We start from the raw sequence: 17,045 nt of genomic DNA on the forward strand, positions 1-17,045 counted from the left end.
ATAAAAGTAGTAGTCTCTTTTAAACAGATAGTTTTAAGAGTAATTCATCATATTACTTCATCATATAACTATTGATATTTTTAACAGTTTAGAGTGGGCAAGCTTTCAAGCCAAGGTTATATGGTATACACAATAATTTATAAAATTCATAAAGCTTTGATGAAAAACAAAGTTTTACAGATGTAAATATAAATGCACTTTATTGCTGTTTTAATTACACCATCACGGTTTTCAAATTACCCTACATGTTTTTATTAACAAGGACCAAGTTCATCCGGAATAAATAATGACATTATTTTCCATTCTGAAAAATTGTAATAAACGTTTAAGAAATTGTTTATCAAACTCAACTAGTGGAGGGAGTGGTACATTCAGCAACTAACTAACATCACTACAGCTAATGACTGGGATAAAAGTTTCTTTTTACTGTGGTTTTAATAACTTTTTACTGTATAACATCACTATCTGCTACTAAAAACACTAATAAGATTGATCAAATTTTACATCTAAGATAATACAAATTTTGTACAACATACAATAAAAAAATTATTAAAAGATTAAAAAAATTATTGTAAAATTTCTTAATGACCAAGATAAAAATCTATTTAATATATTTAGCATCAAAATAAAAAAAGTTTCCTATTCTAAAACAACTAAATTAGCCCTTGCCAGTGTGATAACTAACACAATGTAGTATGATCGTGGTGCATAGCCAGCAGTGATTTTTGTGATTTCTAAGCATCAGCCAAAAACATACTAAATTATTTGAAACTAAACTAGCAGCTTTGGATAGTAAATACTGTTCCTGAATAGGAATCCTGTTTGTAATTTACCTGGTCAGGGGACCCGCTGTCTATGTAGCGAAGCTCGGCATTCGACAACCGCTCCTCAAGTCTCGACCTTTTGCTGCGATTTGTCGAAGAGTTGCTTCCCGTTTTGTGCTTCTTTGGTGATGGATCAGACGAAGAATCCTCTGCTCTTGCAAGCAATGGTTGTTTCTTGCTTACCTGGATTAAAATAAAATTGTATTTAACACGCAAAAATCAAAGAAGAAACTTTTGCAGGAAATTACTTTGTAGCAAGGCAAAACTTCCAGAATAAAATATCCCAAATAAAAAAAGAAAACGCCTCTTAAGAAGTATGCACAACAACTTAAATATGAACAATTTAATTTTTCTGTTTAATAATAAGATAATTTGTCACTAATGGGAGTGATATGGTTTAGTGCTTGAACAATTTATTATATTGATAGGCAAAAACACAATTTTACAGGAGTTTACCATTTTTCAACAGTTTAATTTATGCAATTTTAAATCCCCAAAAAACAAAATACAGGGTATTTAAAAACGAAAGAGCAATATCATACTTTAATAACAGACAAACTTAATTCAACAAGTTTAAACAAAAATAAAACGTCAGTCCATTTCTTCAATACATTGGTAAAATTGTATGAAGCTGAAGTAAAGGAATTCCACATTTCTGTTTTTTATGTTCTTAGTTTTTTAAGCGAATCAGGCAAAAGTGGGATATAAATTCTGTCTTTGGTATAGCCTCACAGAAAGTCACATGGAATCAAATCTGACAATTTATTTTCTAAATCATAGTGGCAGAAATTTGGTTCTCAAGCTGTAAAGTTAGTACTCCCAGCTGAAATTCCCAATTTCAAACTCCCTGAAAACAGTTTAGTAAAAATATTTGTAAGTAACTTTACCCATATACCTGATTCTCCAAACTGGTGTGGCTGCTAAACAGCTGATTGGTTTCGTCTTCAGAGAAGATCCTCATGTCCGACTCCTCAAAGTCAAAATTGACTTGCAGCTCGCTCAGGTCTATAGACAAAGACAGTCCTGCAGAAAGAGACACAGGCAGATTGTATGAGAAGGAGTGGCAAGTGGTCAGGAGTAGGGATTACATGAGGCAATGTTAGTATAGAAACATATAACTAGTAGAGTCTTACACCTTGAGGTTGTGATGTTGTTCAGTTCCTACCATTTAAATATGATTTTCTAAACATCTTTGCAATATACGTTCAACATTTACTGTATCCAAGAGAGTGAGTTCAGATGTAGACAAATACTAAATACTAGGAGTACGCTCCGAAGTCGCGTATGAGAATGAACGAAGACAATTCCATGTAGGTGCCCCTTAACCCTGCCTCTGCGGCCCGCCGCAAGTTCGTGCGGCGACAGTGGCAGTGATGACCAGCGTTGCCAACACAATTTTACCCGCAAAATCCGGTGGTAATCCCCGGAATTAGCCGGAATCAAGTCTTGATTACCCACCAAATCCCCTGAATTCAAATTTTAAAGATTTCGGCAAACTTTTTGGTAAAAACCTCGTTCTAACCACGTTGTTACGGTTCATTGAGAGAATTATTAATATTTATACCATTCTTTCTTATATTCAGCAAACCGTTCATCATTCATTTCAAGTTTTTTTAAGGCTACCTTTTTAACTGAAGTCAAATGAAATGTAATGAAATATCTATTTATGTTGGTAACTATTTATGCAAATATTTTTATCTTTCTGAAAGAGAGGTACCGGAACTCCATTCCACTGCATTCTCCCCAAATCGAGCACTGAATAACAGTAAGACTCTATCCCCTATATCAACCATAAAAGTTTAAAAAAAAACATAACATTTAAAAGATTTTAAACCTTATGTGATGGCCCCTGGCCCTATCATAAATTGAAGAAATAATGTTAATTATAAAAGCTAGAGCAAGTAATGCAAGAGTACCCTAGGTCTATCGCGAATGGCAATTTGAGTACTGTGGTTAATTCGGAATTCTTATGAATAATATTCAATAGTTTGATGCCATAAAATGGTGTTAGTAACCCTTATGGGAAAGTGGACTGGTCCCAGATCTGGATTCTATATCTGGCCAGATCTGGGATGACATATCTGGACATATTCCAGATCTGGCACCCATATCTAACCAGATATGGAATTAGTTCAGATCTGGCATCACAGATCTGATCGTATCTGGCATCCAGATCTGACCAGATATGGAATATGAAATTGGTAAAATTTGTGTTTTAAGAGACAAACTAACATTTTATGTTATCCACACTTTATTCTCATAAAATCCAAGCCTAAAAAAGATAGTAACCATTGACAGAGAAAATGAAAAAAACTTTAACTAAATTAACGCATGAGTAAAAAAAATAGTTTTAATTTGTTTGGTTTGTAGAGTGTTGTTTATTGTAGGCCTTTCACAATCAATGTTGTTTTTGTGTCATATGGTTGCCAACCATTTGTTTTAGCATAAGTAAAGGACCATTAAAAAAAAGTATTAAAGTACTTAAGTTAGCCTACGATAACATTGTGTGTAGGCCTAACTTATCTATGGCTTACTTTTTTTATTATATTAATTAACTGGTGAACCCCTCTTGACATTTTCTTTAAAATATTACAATTTTTTTACTTCATTGATAGATAGGCCTATGAGATCAATAAATGATTAAATCTGTAGGAACTGTTGTAGTCAGTCGAATTTCGTTTGGTAAAAGTTTTACCGAGCAAGACAATTTTTGGGAAATGTTCTTACAATTACGAGACCTAGATTCTCGTATTCGTAATGACTTTCGTTACATTTCGTGATTAGAAGTGGTCGTGGTGTAGTGGCTAAGTGATCGGAGTTCAATGCTAGAGTCCCTGGTTCAAATCCCGGTCGGGCAAGTTCAAAACTTCTACTAACAGTTTTTTTCTCTTTTTAATTTTTATTGAATTTTTAATGCATAGTTCATTAGGTTTTAATGTTAAAACATCTTATATTCTTTTTTATTTTATAAAAATCATTTTCTTTATAAGTAATCTGTAACTCCTTCTTAAGGGAAGATGCAAAACAATGTTACTATTTAAAATGCATAACAATGTTATTATTTAAGTATTTTAACCTGTAGGACCATGTTACCAGAAGAATAGAAGCCTGTATATAGAAACAAATCAAGTACTGTAGGCCTACCTATGGAAATTGAATTTAAGGTAAAAATAACAAGATAAATATTTCAATTTGTTTTATTTGCAAGCATTTTTTATCTTGTTATTTCATTGTGTTTCAACCACTATTTCAATTGTGCAAAGACAGTCTGGAGGTAGCATAAATTAATGAGCCGGTTCGTTATAACCTAAACTTTACCTTCCTAATCGAACCTAACTTCAAAACACTTAATACAGTCACAAATTAACATAAAACCCAACCTACCTTCCCCACATGCCTAACTAAGAGCTGATTATTTAGTTTCAAAACAATTTGATTTAATTCCGCATTGAGTCAAGTATAAACAGCTGTTTGCTTTGTTCACACAGTCCTCAGCCCACATTCGGACCCGTCCAGACCACGCCATATTACCATCCGAACCGCGAAATGAACCTTAGATTCGTAATTTTAGCCTTCGTTTTACATCCACTTAGGAATCTTTCCGACAAAAACGGATTGCATTTTTGGAATCAGCGTGAAAAATACTGTAAGGAAACATCTAAAAATTACATCATTTCTCAATGTAGACATACTAAATAATTGCCAAATATTTTATCGGATGAGTAAGTTAAATTCATTTAATCTTAACAATGCATATCAATATTTATCCGATTCAATTTTTCGATTTAAAAAAATCTTTTTTTCCAATGTATGTCGCTAAACATCAAATTGATTTAAGTTAGGCCTATTAAAAAGAAAGGGTACAGTTTCATATCTTTGGCACAAACAACCGAATGAGTAATATTAATTATTCGATTGTTTAGTTCGATATATCGATCGATATTTCTCATTCGGTTGTTTGTGCCAACAGATATGGAAGTGTACCCAAAAGAAACAAAACAAATAGGCCTAGGCCTACCTAATAACAAAACAAAACAATCAAGGATAAAACAATAAAATGCTTCTTTAATGTTTGGTTACCTCGGTAGGTGTACCTATGGCTCTGGGAAGTGGGATTTTTTAAACGTTATTTTTTTTATTTATAACTTATCATAGCCTATGGTAAATGTATGATGAACTTAAATTCAATAGGCCTAGGCCTACGATATTAAGTTAAGTTAAAATCAAACCGATAAGTAGTTATTCATCTGATAAAATAATTAAGTTATTGTTGGTTCTCTGCGGAACTGTAACTTACCCAGTAGGTAACATAGGTAAGGAAAATAGCCTACATTTTTATAAACTCATGAAAAAGATCAAAGTTAACTTACCGTAGCCTAACTTATGTATTTAAAAATTTATCTCTTTAACAAATCATACACAAAAGATTCATGTTGATTTTTAGAAATGTTACCTTTGTTATTAGGCCTATTATAAACTAAAAAGTAGGCTACACAGTGTAAAGAGTCTCCTTAAAAAAAGGTCTTAGGCATAAATTGTTCAATATTGAAATAGGCCTTGGCCTACATGATAAATAGGTACGGTAAGTTGTATCGCCTAAAAGTGAACCGATTACGATAAGTTATCGCATATAGGGTTTAAGTTAAAGAAAAATATTTCATCTGATAAATTATCGTAGGCTAGGTTCTCTGCGAAACTGTTCCCCTGAAGATGGGTAACTTAATCTAAGTAGGTAGGCCTACTATAAGGACACAGATATATAGTAGCTAAAAGGAAGTTATAGGATACATTACTTTTTTAGGTCTATTTAGGTAAGTTAGGGTTATATTAAGGCCTACCTTTCTTAGTTTAAACTTTCTACCGTAGGCCTACATTCTTTGACGGTGAAAAACACATTAAACACAGATTGTTGTATGAACAAATAAACATAGTACTGTGACATCATTAGACACAGATTTTTAACAAAACACTTGACAGGCCATACCTAGGCTAGGCAACACGGCCGTCTAGGCAATTAATGTAACAGACACACTTTACACAAAACAACGTTACATGACACAGCACTTCCTCGCTTCACCGCCTTCCTTCAAAAGTTTATACTGTTTAGGCTATATTTTGAAGTTAAGATTATCTACCTCAGCATTCTGATTGTCTGTCTCACCATTCTTCCACTGCCTTGGTACAATCGATGCAGACCTGTGAGCCCAATTTCATGTCTGCTCGTACCGTACGTCTTGATCTTCACTTCTTGGTTATCTGCGTAGTCCTTTTGTTATGGGCCCTTAGCAGCATTATTTTATGAGGGCTAAGTTAGCTCTTTGAAGCAGTAGGTTCCCACTTATTGACCTACGGTATTTAGTGTTCAATACTTGATGAAGGGTCCATAAGCTCAGTTTACACATAGTCGACTGAGAGTTCAATATTAAACTCACTAAAATTTGTCACTTATTCAGACCAAAGTCGGGAAAGCTCCTTCCTATTGCCTATTCTTGTGTCCATTGGCTGAGTTTCATCCACTCTTCATCAGAACTGAGTCTACTTGTTTTAGGTTAACCTTAACTTAATGAATGAGGTTTGAGTTGAATCTAAAATGCAGTTTGATTGCATTACTTACCTACGAAATTTAAATGGATAGGATTTTATTCACAAACTTTTGAAACCTACTTAGGTTGCCGTCTTATTATCAATTAGCAGAATGCACTAAACCTTGAGGAGTATGTTCTAAGACTAAACTTAACTTAAGGCAGCATTTCTGATTCTGTCTTAGTTAGCGAGTGAACTGCAGACGACCGATGAAAAAAAAGATATATTAAATGAAAAAACCCTTATTTGATAAAAAAAAAGTCTTTATACAGTAATATGAAAGTACAGTAACTTATCTAAATATTTTGGGGCAACATTTGAATGACTGACTGAATAGATAAAGCCACCGACGCGAGAACTGAAATTTAATTTAGAACAACCAGAACGAAAATAACTAAAACCATTGATTATTAGATAGTGAAATCTTATCTAATATTAATTAGTCAAAGATAACACTAAACCACTTAACTTTTAGCAAGTTAGGAAACAATAAGTTAGTAGACTTTCACCCACGGCATCGTTTACCGTCGCGTCGTACTTATTATATAGCACAGCCTACTGAAGAAACGTAGCTTGTAGAATAAACATGTAAATATTTATTTTTCAATCAATTGCGATACATTTTAGTAGATAATTTGTTAACTCCTGTCACTATTTTCGTAAATACATTATTATCCTAGAAATTGTAGAGTTATAATGTGAATACGGTTTTACTGTTACTCTATGGATGAAAGAGTAGTCGTTCTCTTTGTCTCAAGTAAACGACAAAATTGTAGGTCGTAAAATGTAAACAAATGAAAAGAAGAAGAAGGTAGCTCATAATGTTAATCTTATGGGACAAAATTAAAAATGTTTTTTTAAGATTTTATAATAATTACGGAACAAATATTTTTCAACAACTAATGGTCGCAAGATAAAGTGGTATAGAATCTTTGTGCAACACATCAAGTTTATAACTTTAGGCATTCTCGAGATTTCGATCAACATAAAGATGCATTTCACCCCAGTATGAGAATTCACTTCGTTCATTCAATAATTAAAAATATTGGACTTCTTGAGAGATTTTTATTAAAAATGTTTGATTGATGACCAAACTGTAGCTGTAGCTTATTCAAGGTGTTTTGTTAAGTGAAAGCTATTGTTAGTTTCTTTCAGGATGAAACTTATTGTAGTTAAATTGAGCTACTGACAAAACAAATGATGAATACACAAACTTTTTCACCCAGCCAAATATAAAGGATAACATATGTCAAACTATAGCATTTTTTACATTAAATATCACAGTTCCGAAAAAAAGGGAAAAACATTTTGAAAGCACTCATTCTGCGAGTGGATCATTCAATAGTACATGTACTTTTTAAGAAAAAAAAACTTGGCTTTGGGGTTATTGTTAGGAGAAAGGTTGTAGTAGAAGAAAGATTGTTCTTCATTCTAGGGGCAAAATATCAGTTTTGTTACCTTCATGTGTTCTATTATTTATGTGTTCTCCTGGGACTTTTTATTCAGGTGAGTTAGTTGCCTTTCTCATTCATTAGTATATATTTGAATAAACAATTGGTATTGCCTGATCCATACAGATGATATTTGATAAAAAATCACTGCTTAAAGATACTTTGTAAGTTTTTTGAAATTCAGGTGAAGAGAAATAGACTAAAATTTGAGAACCTTTTAATTGACTAGAAAATTTGAATGGTTTACACAATTTTAGAAATGCTCGGTAATAATTAAAGTTTTTGAAATTTTCTTGTTTCAAATTTGTGACAGGCACCAAAGTTATTGGTACTTTGTATTTATTACTAAACAATATATTTTTCTTGAGTTATAAAATCCCAAAACTCACAAACATTCTATTTTCGCTTACCCTCTTCATCCTCCTCCTGCAGTAGTGTGGTGTTGTTGTGTCGAGGTGTCGTGTCGCCCGCAGTCAGAGTGTCAAAGTAGGAGTCGTGACTCACGCTGCGGTTGTGACCCCCGGGGAGATGCGGGGGGGCCGTGTGTGGTGGGGTGGGGGGTGAGGGGGGCTCCAGACAGCTTGACGATCTGGCCGACGTCTGGCCCGAGGCTAACGACTCTGCAGACTTGACTGGACGTAGGCGTCGTCTACCACTGGTCAGGTCAGACTCTGTCAACGCCTTCTCCTGTTTGAGAGAAAATGATTACCTTTAGCCTATAAATGTTGTATAGGAATGAACCTTTGCCATGATTGCACACTGAAGGAAAATTTAAGGTGAGCATGAAGCATAAGGAGTCTTTAGAATGAGTGTGACTTCTTCCCTAGCAACAGATTAAGCATATTCTGTTACCAAAGTCAGAATAATTTTTTAGAAATGCATCAAGGAAGAAGGAATGGATACACAACTAACTTACCCATGAAAATAGTTCCAGACAGTTGACAGTACACCGATGTTCACAGAAACATTAATTTTTATATTTTACCCCTGTAATGGTAGGACGTTTTGGGGAAAATTTTAATTCATAAAAAATTTTAAAATTCATATTGTAAATGATTTTCAATCAATCAAACAATTGTAGAAGTATCAGTTACAGCAGTTGGTTGAGTAAAGTAGATTGCTGAGTGTAAGCAGTTTTGTGCTGCTTCTTGCATTCAGTAGGTTCAATACCCAACAAATTGCTGATTATGGCCTTACCCTCTCTCTTTGCAGCCAAATTGAAAGTACCATCGGTGGTAGACCTTTTTACCAATATCTCACTCTTCCTTAGGAACCAGCGCCGGCTGGCCAAGGTAAGGCCGTTATACTCTTTTAATATTTTTGGACTTAGAGCACAGATAGATTTGAAATACTAATAAAAAAAAACACTTAATACTTGTCATATTAAATTCATATTTTTAATAACACAGAGTTATTTGAAACAATATATATAAATTTACCAATTTCTATTGCCTCTTTGGTTGAATAGTTATTTTGAGAATAATAACATAAACAATTATTTTTGATTGAAAATCATATTTTGTCATTTAGTATTTGCCATTCATTGTTCTTGATATAATATCTATATTCTATTTTTCCCTTTATCTCTGTAATTATTAAAACTACTTGTGTTGAGAATATAATATAGAATTTTGTATAATCGAATCTCGAGTACCTTTCTTTGTGCTCACTGCCAAGCGAGCTCACCCCCCACAATATATTATATAATAATAAACATCATTTAAAAGAAGTAACACATAAAAACTAACCGTTACACCCCTTTGTAGGAGTAAAATATAAAACAGTGTTGTGAATTTGAATGTTTGTGTGCTGTCAACTGCCTGAATTTTCTTTTTGGAAAGTTAATTGTTAGTCCAATCTTTCTTCTTTAGTGTATTCCTAAATTCCTAAGACAAGTGATCTTTATCAAAAAACTAATTACAACAATCAATGACATCACAGTCGCGAGTTACCCAATCTAAATAACAAAAGATTTATGATAGACCTAAATAAAGCAAAAAAATACATATTGATGTTCGATGTTCTACATTTGTTATTTGGCCTGCTCCTGAACAAAACTAATCTAATCCATCCCACAAAACCTACCAACAGTTAACCGAAACTGACCTTCCCAAACACAATGTCCGTGGGCACCGACGACTTGCGCTGCTCCGACACCGGTGTGCGAGACTTGTGCGTTGAGTGTGACGTTCGGCTGGACTTGCCGAACAACGAGCGCCAGCCGAGGGGCGAGCGCTTGGAGCCGGCGCGCTTGCGTGGCAGCTCTATCACAGTGTGGTACTTGGCGGGGAGACACGCAGGGCCGCCACCCACCTCTATGTAGTCCTGGTCAGGCTTGCCAGCGGCCAGCGCTCTACTCTGGGCCTCCTCCAGCGATAACAGCTTGGTAGGTGTGGAGATGGCCAGTGACTTGGGCCGTACTCTCTTGGGCGTCACTGCAAAATAGAAATAGCTTGGTAGAAATAAAGTATGGTATCAGCAATCAGACACATACTTTCTCCCAATAGCTTGTCAAAAACCTGTATCATGGGTTGCTGTGTAACCTATGTTTTTTATGGGAAAATCACAATAGATTTTTAACCATAATTTTAGAGCAATAGATGTTGTACAATTTTGTATAGAGTTAAAAGGACTTTAACATACTAAATTTTTATCAAAATCGTTAGAACAGTTTTTATAAAAAAACATTTAAAAATGAAATAAAACCTGGAGATACTATGGACCCACTTAATATTGAATGTTTTTCAAAATGTCTCGAGAAAGCCTACAAATATTGCTACACTAATATGAAAGCTACACTCAGCACATTCAGTCGTAAAACAGTTGAGAATCAGACTCACCATGAGTGAGGGACGATGTGGATGTAGTCGGAAGTGGAGCAGAGCAGAAAATTAGATCTGCGTAAACAATGAGGAACTCTGTAACAACGGCCTGTACTCCGACACCTTGCAGTGCTGCCACCCCTCCCACCTCCAGCTCCTACAACACGACAGGGGTACCAACTTGAAAGACTTATAAAACTACTCCATTTTACAACAACTTGTTTTCCAAACAATTTCAAGCATTCAAATCAACCTTTATGCCACAAAACCGACAGAGAGTTAGGCGAAGGAGACTTAACCATGTGATGTTATGTTTTACCTTGCATCGGAGTAGGTTGGGAGCCCACACAATGGCGACATTGCGAGCTGTCATGCCTGTCTGAGAGCCTCTCTCCGACACTCTAGCCAGATGACGCATCAGGTACTCCAACGTCCTGAACACAACACAGTAACTATAAACAGCTGACAGGACAATAGGAAAGCTAGTAGCACAGAATACTATTCATGGACACATTTCACTATCTCCTACCAAAGACCATAGGCCTACATAAGAAGATTCCCCAAAAAAAGAATATGTTATGAGTGTTAATAAAGAATTTGAATTTTAAAAGAAACAGGGGTATTTGTCGTATTTGATAATTTAAAGATTTTCAACCCTAGTAAATTAAATTTTACATAATTATTGTAAAGAATTGCACACAATTACATTTCAATTTTCTACAGTCGTACCTGTAATGTGGAGGGGGAAGTTTCTCCACTGCCTCCCGCATCCGCAACAGCCGCTCGTCCGTGGCTCTCTCCGTCTGCACGGCCGTCACAAACGCGTCGTACAGCTGATACGTGCACAGAGGGTTGGGAAGCTCTCTGAAGTACATCTTGAGCAGTGACGCAACACTGTGAATGTCCTGCAGTATTGCCTCGTCTTCATACAACGCAGGCACTCTGTCCTCGTCAAACGTCCTCCTGAAAACACCGAGAGGTTGATAATTGTGAAAAATGTTGCATCAGAAACTGTTCACTTTGTCACCAGCTCCGTGGGACAAGAAAACATTAAGTTCTCAATATAAGATCTCCATTGATGCCTTGTGACCACAAAAATGTGGTTAAAGAATGTTCTTTATACATTGTGAGAGTCTCGATTTACCTAGCAATTGTTAAATGTAATCAATTAAATAGAATTTCCGAAACTTCTAGGACAAGGTTTATCAATAAAAGAATAGAAGAAGAAAGAATTAGTTTGATCAAAATTGATTTTACAACTAAGAAAAGATTTAATAGCTAGCTACTGTTAAAATTGAAGTAAGAAACAGGTATATTAATTTTTAAACTAGAATTTTAGGAGTAATATTTGTTAACTACAATTCAAAACATTTTTAATACATTGACTAAAAAAATAATTAACAGGATGATAACTTAGTGTGAATCTTTAATCGCTATGAAGCATTTGGGGTTTTGAACAATATTCAAGGGTATAATTTTTAAGTAGGGAGTTAAGCAAAGTAAATTAATATTAATAAAAGAACAAACTTAATTGGACCAATTGTAAGTAAAAGTCTAATAACTATTTTGCTCAATATCTTAGTTGAAGGAGGTTTTGCTAAACACACAAGTAGTACTTAGTAAGGTTTAAAAACTAACCTAAAAAAAAAAATTAAACCTTGGGATTTATTCAAAATAACTAAACAACTGAAAGTAAATAAACCCCTAATTTACCAACGTCCAATGTACTCGAATTGAAACCAAATCTCCGTTAAGCTTTGTTACCTTAATAATAAGTTTTAAATTAGCTCACATTGTACAGCAATTTTGTTTGCACCTTAATGAAATCTGTAACAAACATACTAAGATATCAACTTGCACTGCATTCACGAAAATGGGAAGAAAAAGAAACAATATTACGCGGTTTCGCAAACTCGGGGTAACGCCAGAGCTCTGAATTAAATTTGATGTATTGATAAAGATTATGATAATTCCTACTTTTTAGATCAGACAGAAGAAAATGGGAACAGCATTTTATGTATTGAGCAAATATTTTTTACTCAACAAAGTCCCACTGATATCGTGATCGTCAACCTGAGGTTACTGGATAAATTCAAACATGTAAAACCAAAAATAAAATAAAAAAAGGTAAAAAGTGTTGCACCTAACTTATACCACAGAGAAGTAAGATACAGAAGATAAATTCAATGGTACACTTAAGTGGTGTCTAGAGAAAATTCTATTCGTCGTCTTCTTCCGCTCTGCTTTCCTCCCTCGCCATTACATACTACAGCGCTCACACTCTCGTGTGAGGGTGTGCTCTCGCAAGGCCCTGTGCACTAAAACTGCTGTACAACAATTCTATGTGGTTGTCACGCTCTTCCTTGCTCGATACTAGTATATTTCCGCCCCGCCAAACCAGAGCTAAAAGCGCACCTCTGTATTTTACTTTTCTGTGCTAATACTTATAACTATGATGTATGTTGATGCATAAGTTCAATCCTACCTGAGTTTCTGAATATTAGAAGTAACACCAGACAACCTGTAGATGCCATCAACAATTCCATGGCTTTCAATAAACTCGGAACAGCATTTCAACACCATTGGAACTGGAAAAATCGCAAACTATTAACAATCGAGCACAAAAAATGTATAGTACAGTGAAATGCACTAAAAAACTGAATGAGAACAAACATATTATGTATCTCGACTTCAAGGGTGGTCATTGCTGAAAAACCAGTAGGGCTTTTTTATGCGCTTCTTCTTAGAAAAGAAGTCCTCATAGGTAATAATACCCCCGCCGCAGCAAACCTGCCGACTAAGCGAATTTCCATTTGTCGGAATTGGTTTTTAGTTAAATATATTTTAATAACATTAGGTTTAACCAGTACCTAGGTTTGCTGCTACAAGGAAACTAATAAAGTGTGTTTTTGAGTAAAATATTGATAGCTTAGTACAAAATAAGTAAATTTGCCAAGTTTGATCAAAATATATCCATAAACAAGCAAACTACAACATTTGACAATATTCTCCATAAGAATAACATGGGAATTTTAAATTTACAATTTTTTTTTTATTTTCTCCGTTACTAATAATCGAACAAAAATACTTTTATATACTAAATTATTTGTTTTTTTAAGCTCTTTAAAAAGGTCTAAAGAGAAATCGGGAAATTTTGTGTTTTGAGGGTCAAAAGTGAGAAAAACCAATTTTTACCCCATAAAACCCCCCGTAAAGCCCCGTTCCCATGGGGACATCAAAATGAAAAAGTAAATCGGTCCCGCGTCTAGGTCTTACCGTGCCACCTACGGTAATAGCTACTTCCCTATAGGGAAATTCGCTAAAACCTCATATACTTCCTAAGTTTCTATGTAAATTAATATCTTTACAAAGGGTGGTGCAAAAAGAACACAGAGTAAACTTTTAGCGAATTTCCCTATAGGGAAGTATCTATTACCGTAGGTCTCATGGTAAGACTTAGGCCCGGGACTGATTTACTTTTTCATTTTGATGTCCCCAGAGGCCAAAAACACCACTCGTTCAAATTTTTATATATGTATATATATATGTGTCCGTGAACACGATAACTTGAGTAATTTTTATCCGATTTTGATGAAATTTGGTTTGAAGGTGTAAGGCGGGATAAACTTGAATGAGTTCGCGATCCAGCATGATCGGACCATGGGAACAGGGTTTTATGGGGGGTTTTATGGGGTAAAAATTGGTTTTTCTCACTTTTGACCCTCAAAACACAAAATTTCCCAATCCATATAAATAAAATTAGAGTTTTGTCTGTACATTGCTCAGAATCATACATTTTTAGGTTATTTTTACGTTTTATACATTAAAGAAGCCGAAACAAGTCTCATCTAAATTTCTGTCTGTCTGTCTGTCTGTCTGTCTGTCTGTCTGACACACTCAAGATGGCATTTTACGCAATCTTCTCCAGCAAAACGAGAGTACCTATCAAGACCCAAGTCATTTTAAAGTATTCACTGGATTGGCGAGAGTGTCTTTAGCCATTAAAATATGGTCTCACTACTTTGTAATTAAAATTACAGCCGTTCAAAAATGCAGTTTTGTGCGATTTTTGTCAAGTTTTCTTCCAATTCGTATCACATAATCATCTATGAAACAACGAACAGCTGTTTGGATCAAGATTATTTTTTCTAGCTGTCACTGAAATGTTTACAAATGTTGTTTACAAACACCACAACCATTTCCGATCACGTTTTGAAGGCAAATCCCATCCAAGTGAGATTAAAAACGTTTTTATTACATAAAGGATTTAATTAATCGCAAGTGGAATAATATAGTGTAACCGTAAATTAAATAACTAGGCATCATCCAGGTCAGGAACCAGAAATATGTGTATAAAATTGTTTTGGAGTTTTGATAACCAGAAAGAAGACATTGAATCAAGATTGAATCAGTGTTGTATACGGCTGGGAAACTTAAATTTACTAATGACCGTCGCCAATAGCTTAGAAACAATGTTCCACTCATTGACGGCTCTTCAATGGCGGTTGTGTAAAGTGTAAAGCAAAAAATTACAACTGCAGTGGGTGATTGTAACAGAGGTTTACGGATGATGCTGAACTCGATTTTCCAATGTGTCACTTTCTGTTCCTACCATTGACTATATAAAGTCAATAGTTCCTACTCACCGTGTGATGCATTCGCTGGACCATACAGCCAATAGGCCCATAGCCCTTCTCTTGGGTACGTGTGGTACGTATGCTTACCCAATTATTTATAACAACCTTTTCGACAACGATCCTTGATACCGGTACTTTTCCATAGAATACACAGCCTACCTAGGTACTTAAGAAATAAAATTATAAACGTCCAAAAACCCAACGTTGTGTGATTTTTGTCACATTTCCTTATAATGTTAACCCTTTCCACTCCTATTACGGGAGGCCTATTTTCTCACCAGCTCCATTTAATTTGAGAAAAATTTGCATATTTCATTTGTTTACCAAAAAATAAATATCATCTTGATTTATAGAAGGCTGGTAATCCTTTTCCAAATACTTACACAAAATCTCCCCCCCAAAAAAATCAAAAAATCAAAAATCAAAATACAAGCATAGTAGGCCTTCGTTGTTATAGCAACAGGCGGACATGGCCCGGTATTAGAGTACGTGCGGCCATGACGAACGGCGGGGCTCCCCCACCAATTGAGCGAAAAGGGTTAATATATATACCAGCAACCATCGTTTAGAGAATACGTAATCTATTAAATAACAGAAAGTTATGTTGTATAAGATTTTTTTTCAAACTGACACCGATAAGTTTACATTAAGAGTTGTGTACAAATAAAGCAATTAATGGGAAATAACTTTGATTGCCGATAACTTTTTACGAGAAAATCCAAAACCAAGAGATCAATAACCTTGATTAACGCATATAATTGGTCGGCTGTACTACAGTTCTTAACTGTAAACGTTGGTTTTTGGTACGGTACTGGTTCTTTTCCTTTTAACCTTTAGTAGCAGCAAGAATCATTTTTACGTACCAACACATCACAGTAATTTACAAATTAGTTATCGTTGGTGTTGCACCTTATTTATTACAGGCGTAGGCCTATTCAATTTAATTGATGTCTTAACAGTATAATTTTTGCTTTTTCTGTCTGGATTCCAAAATGTTATGCTAAGAAAACTATAACGCATTTTAGTAAAACATTTATTCAGCAAACCATCATGAATTTATTGTTCAAACACTTTGAACGTTGTTTATGTATCGATAGTTCGTGGCCTATTTTGGTAATTTTTATTACAAATTACCAATCTAAATCGTCTATAGTAGGCCTACTGTACTTCATTTCATATAGCAAACCGATTCAGATAGCATTTCGACAGAATTTCGAGTCATCTCCGGTCCAAGCAAATATAAATTGTTATGATCAAATTTTATGGCATTAACAAAGATTTCAAGTACTAATTTTATATGTACCTTTTTATGCTTAAAGCGTAGCAGATTCCATAATTAAGTTCGGTATTTTTGTGTGTATGTATGATGGTAACGCATTAATGTCCTTGTTTCTCAATGTTTCACGGAAAGGACAAGAGCGCCTTGATAATGAAAATGTCAACCCGAATAAAGTGTTAAATTAAGAGGTTGAGGTAGTACCTTAAATACTTTTAACCATTATGTTATAGTCCTTTAAATTCTGAACAAAATTGTACAAATCCCATTTCCGTATATTTACTCTCACCGCTTACACATGATAAAGGTTGTTGACAAACTTATGGGAGAAAGTATGTGTCAGAATGCTGATACCGTTTATTTAGTTTAATCATTGGATATAACATATGGACCAACAAGATCCGGGTGACATTTAATTGCGAAGCATTAGTTTTGGCTTGAAACTGTCAGAT

The 17,045-nt window shown here is 34.7% G+C and overlaps 1 protein-coding gene across 4 annotated transcripts in view; it reads right to left on the minus strand.

Moving 5' to 3' along the window:
* Positions 1-17,045, minus strand: part of LOC128983900 (GTPase-activating protein CdGAPr) — a 131,993-nt gene that overhangs the window by 9,533 nt on the left and 105,415 nt on the right. For 3 of the 4 annotated variants that reach the window (XM_054403160.1, XM_054403157.1, XM_054403158.1), the window contains exons 9-16: positions 13,166-13,268; positions 11,410-11,643; positions 11,000-11,114; positions 10,699-10,837; positions 9,965-10,293; positions 8,269-8,545; positions 1,720-1,847; positions 834-1,007 (exon numbers count right to left, since the gene is read on the minus strand). In XM_054403160.1, coding sequence (XP_054259135.1) covers positions 834-1,007; positions 1,720-1,847; positions 8,269-8,545; positions 9,965-10,293; positions 10,699-10,837; positions 11,000-11,114; positions 11,410-11,643; positions 13,166-13,268 — 1,499 coding nt within the window. The remainder of the gene's footprint in view (positions 1-833; positions 1,008-1,719; positions 1,848-8,268; positions 8,546-9,964; positions 10,294-10,698; positions 10,838-10,999; positions 11,115-11,409; positions 11,644-13,165; positions 13,269-17,045) is intronic. The other variant, XM_054403159.1, reaches the window with a different exon arrangement.

Source organism: Macrosteles quadrilineatus, unplaced genomic scaffold (assembly GCF_028750875.1).
Source record: "Macrosteles quadrilineatus isolate MER2022 unplaced genomic scaffold, UCM_ALF_1.0 Scaffold_2__2_contigs__length_208266976, whole genome shotgun sequence".
Classification (NCBI taxonomy): domain Eukaryota; kingdom Metazoa; phylum Arthropoda; class Insecta; order Hemiptera; family Cicadellidae; genus Macrosteles; species Macrosteles quadrilineatus.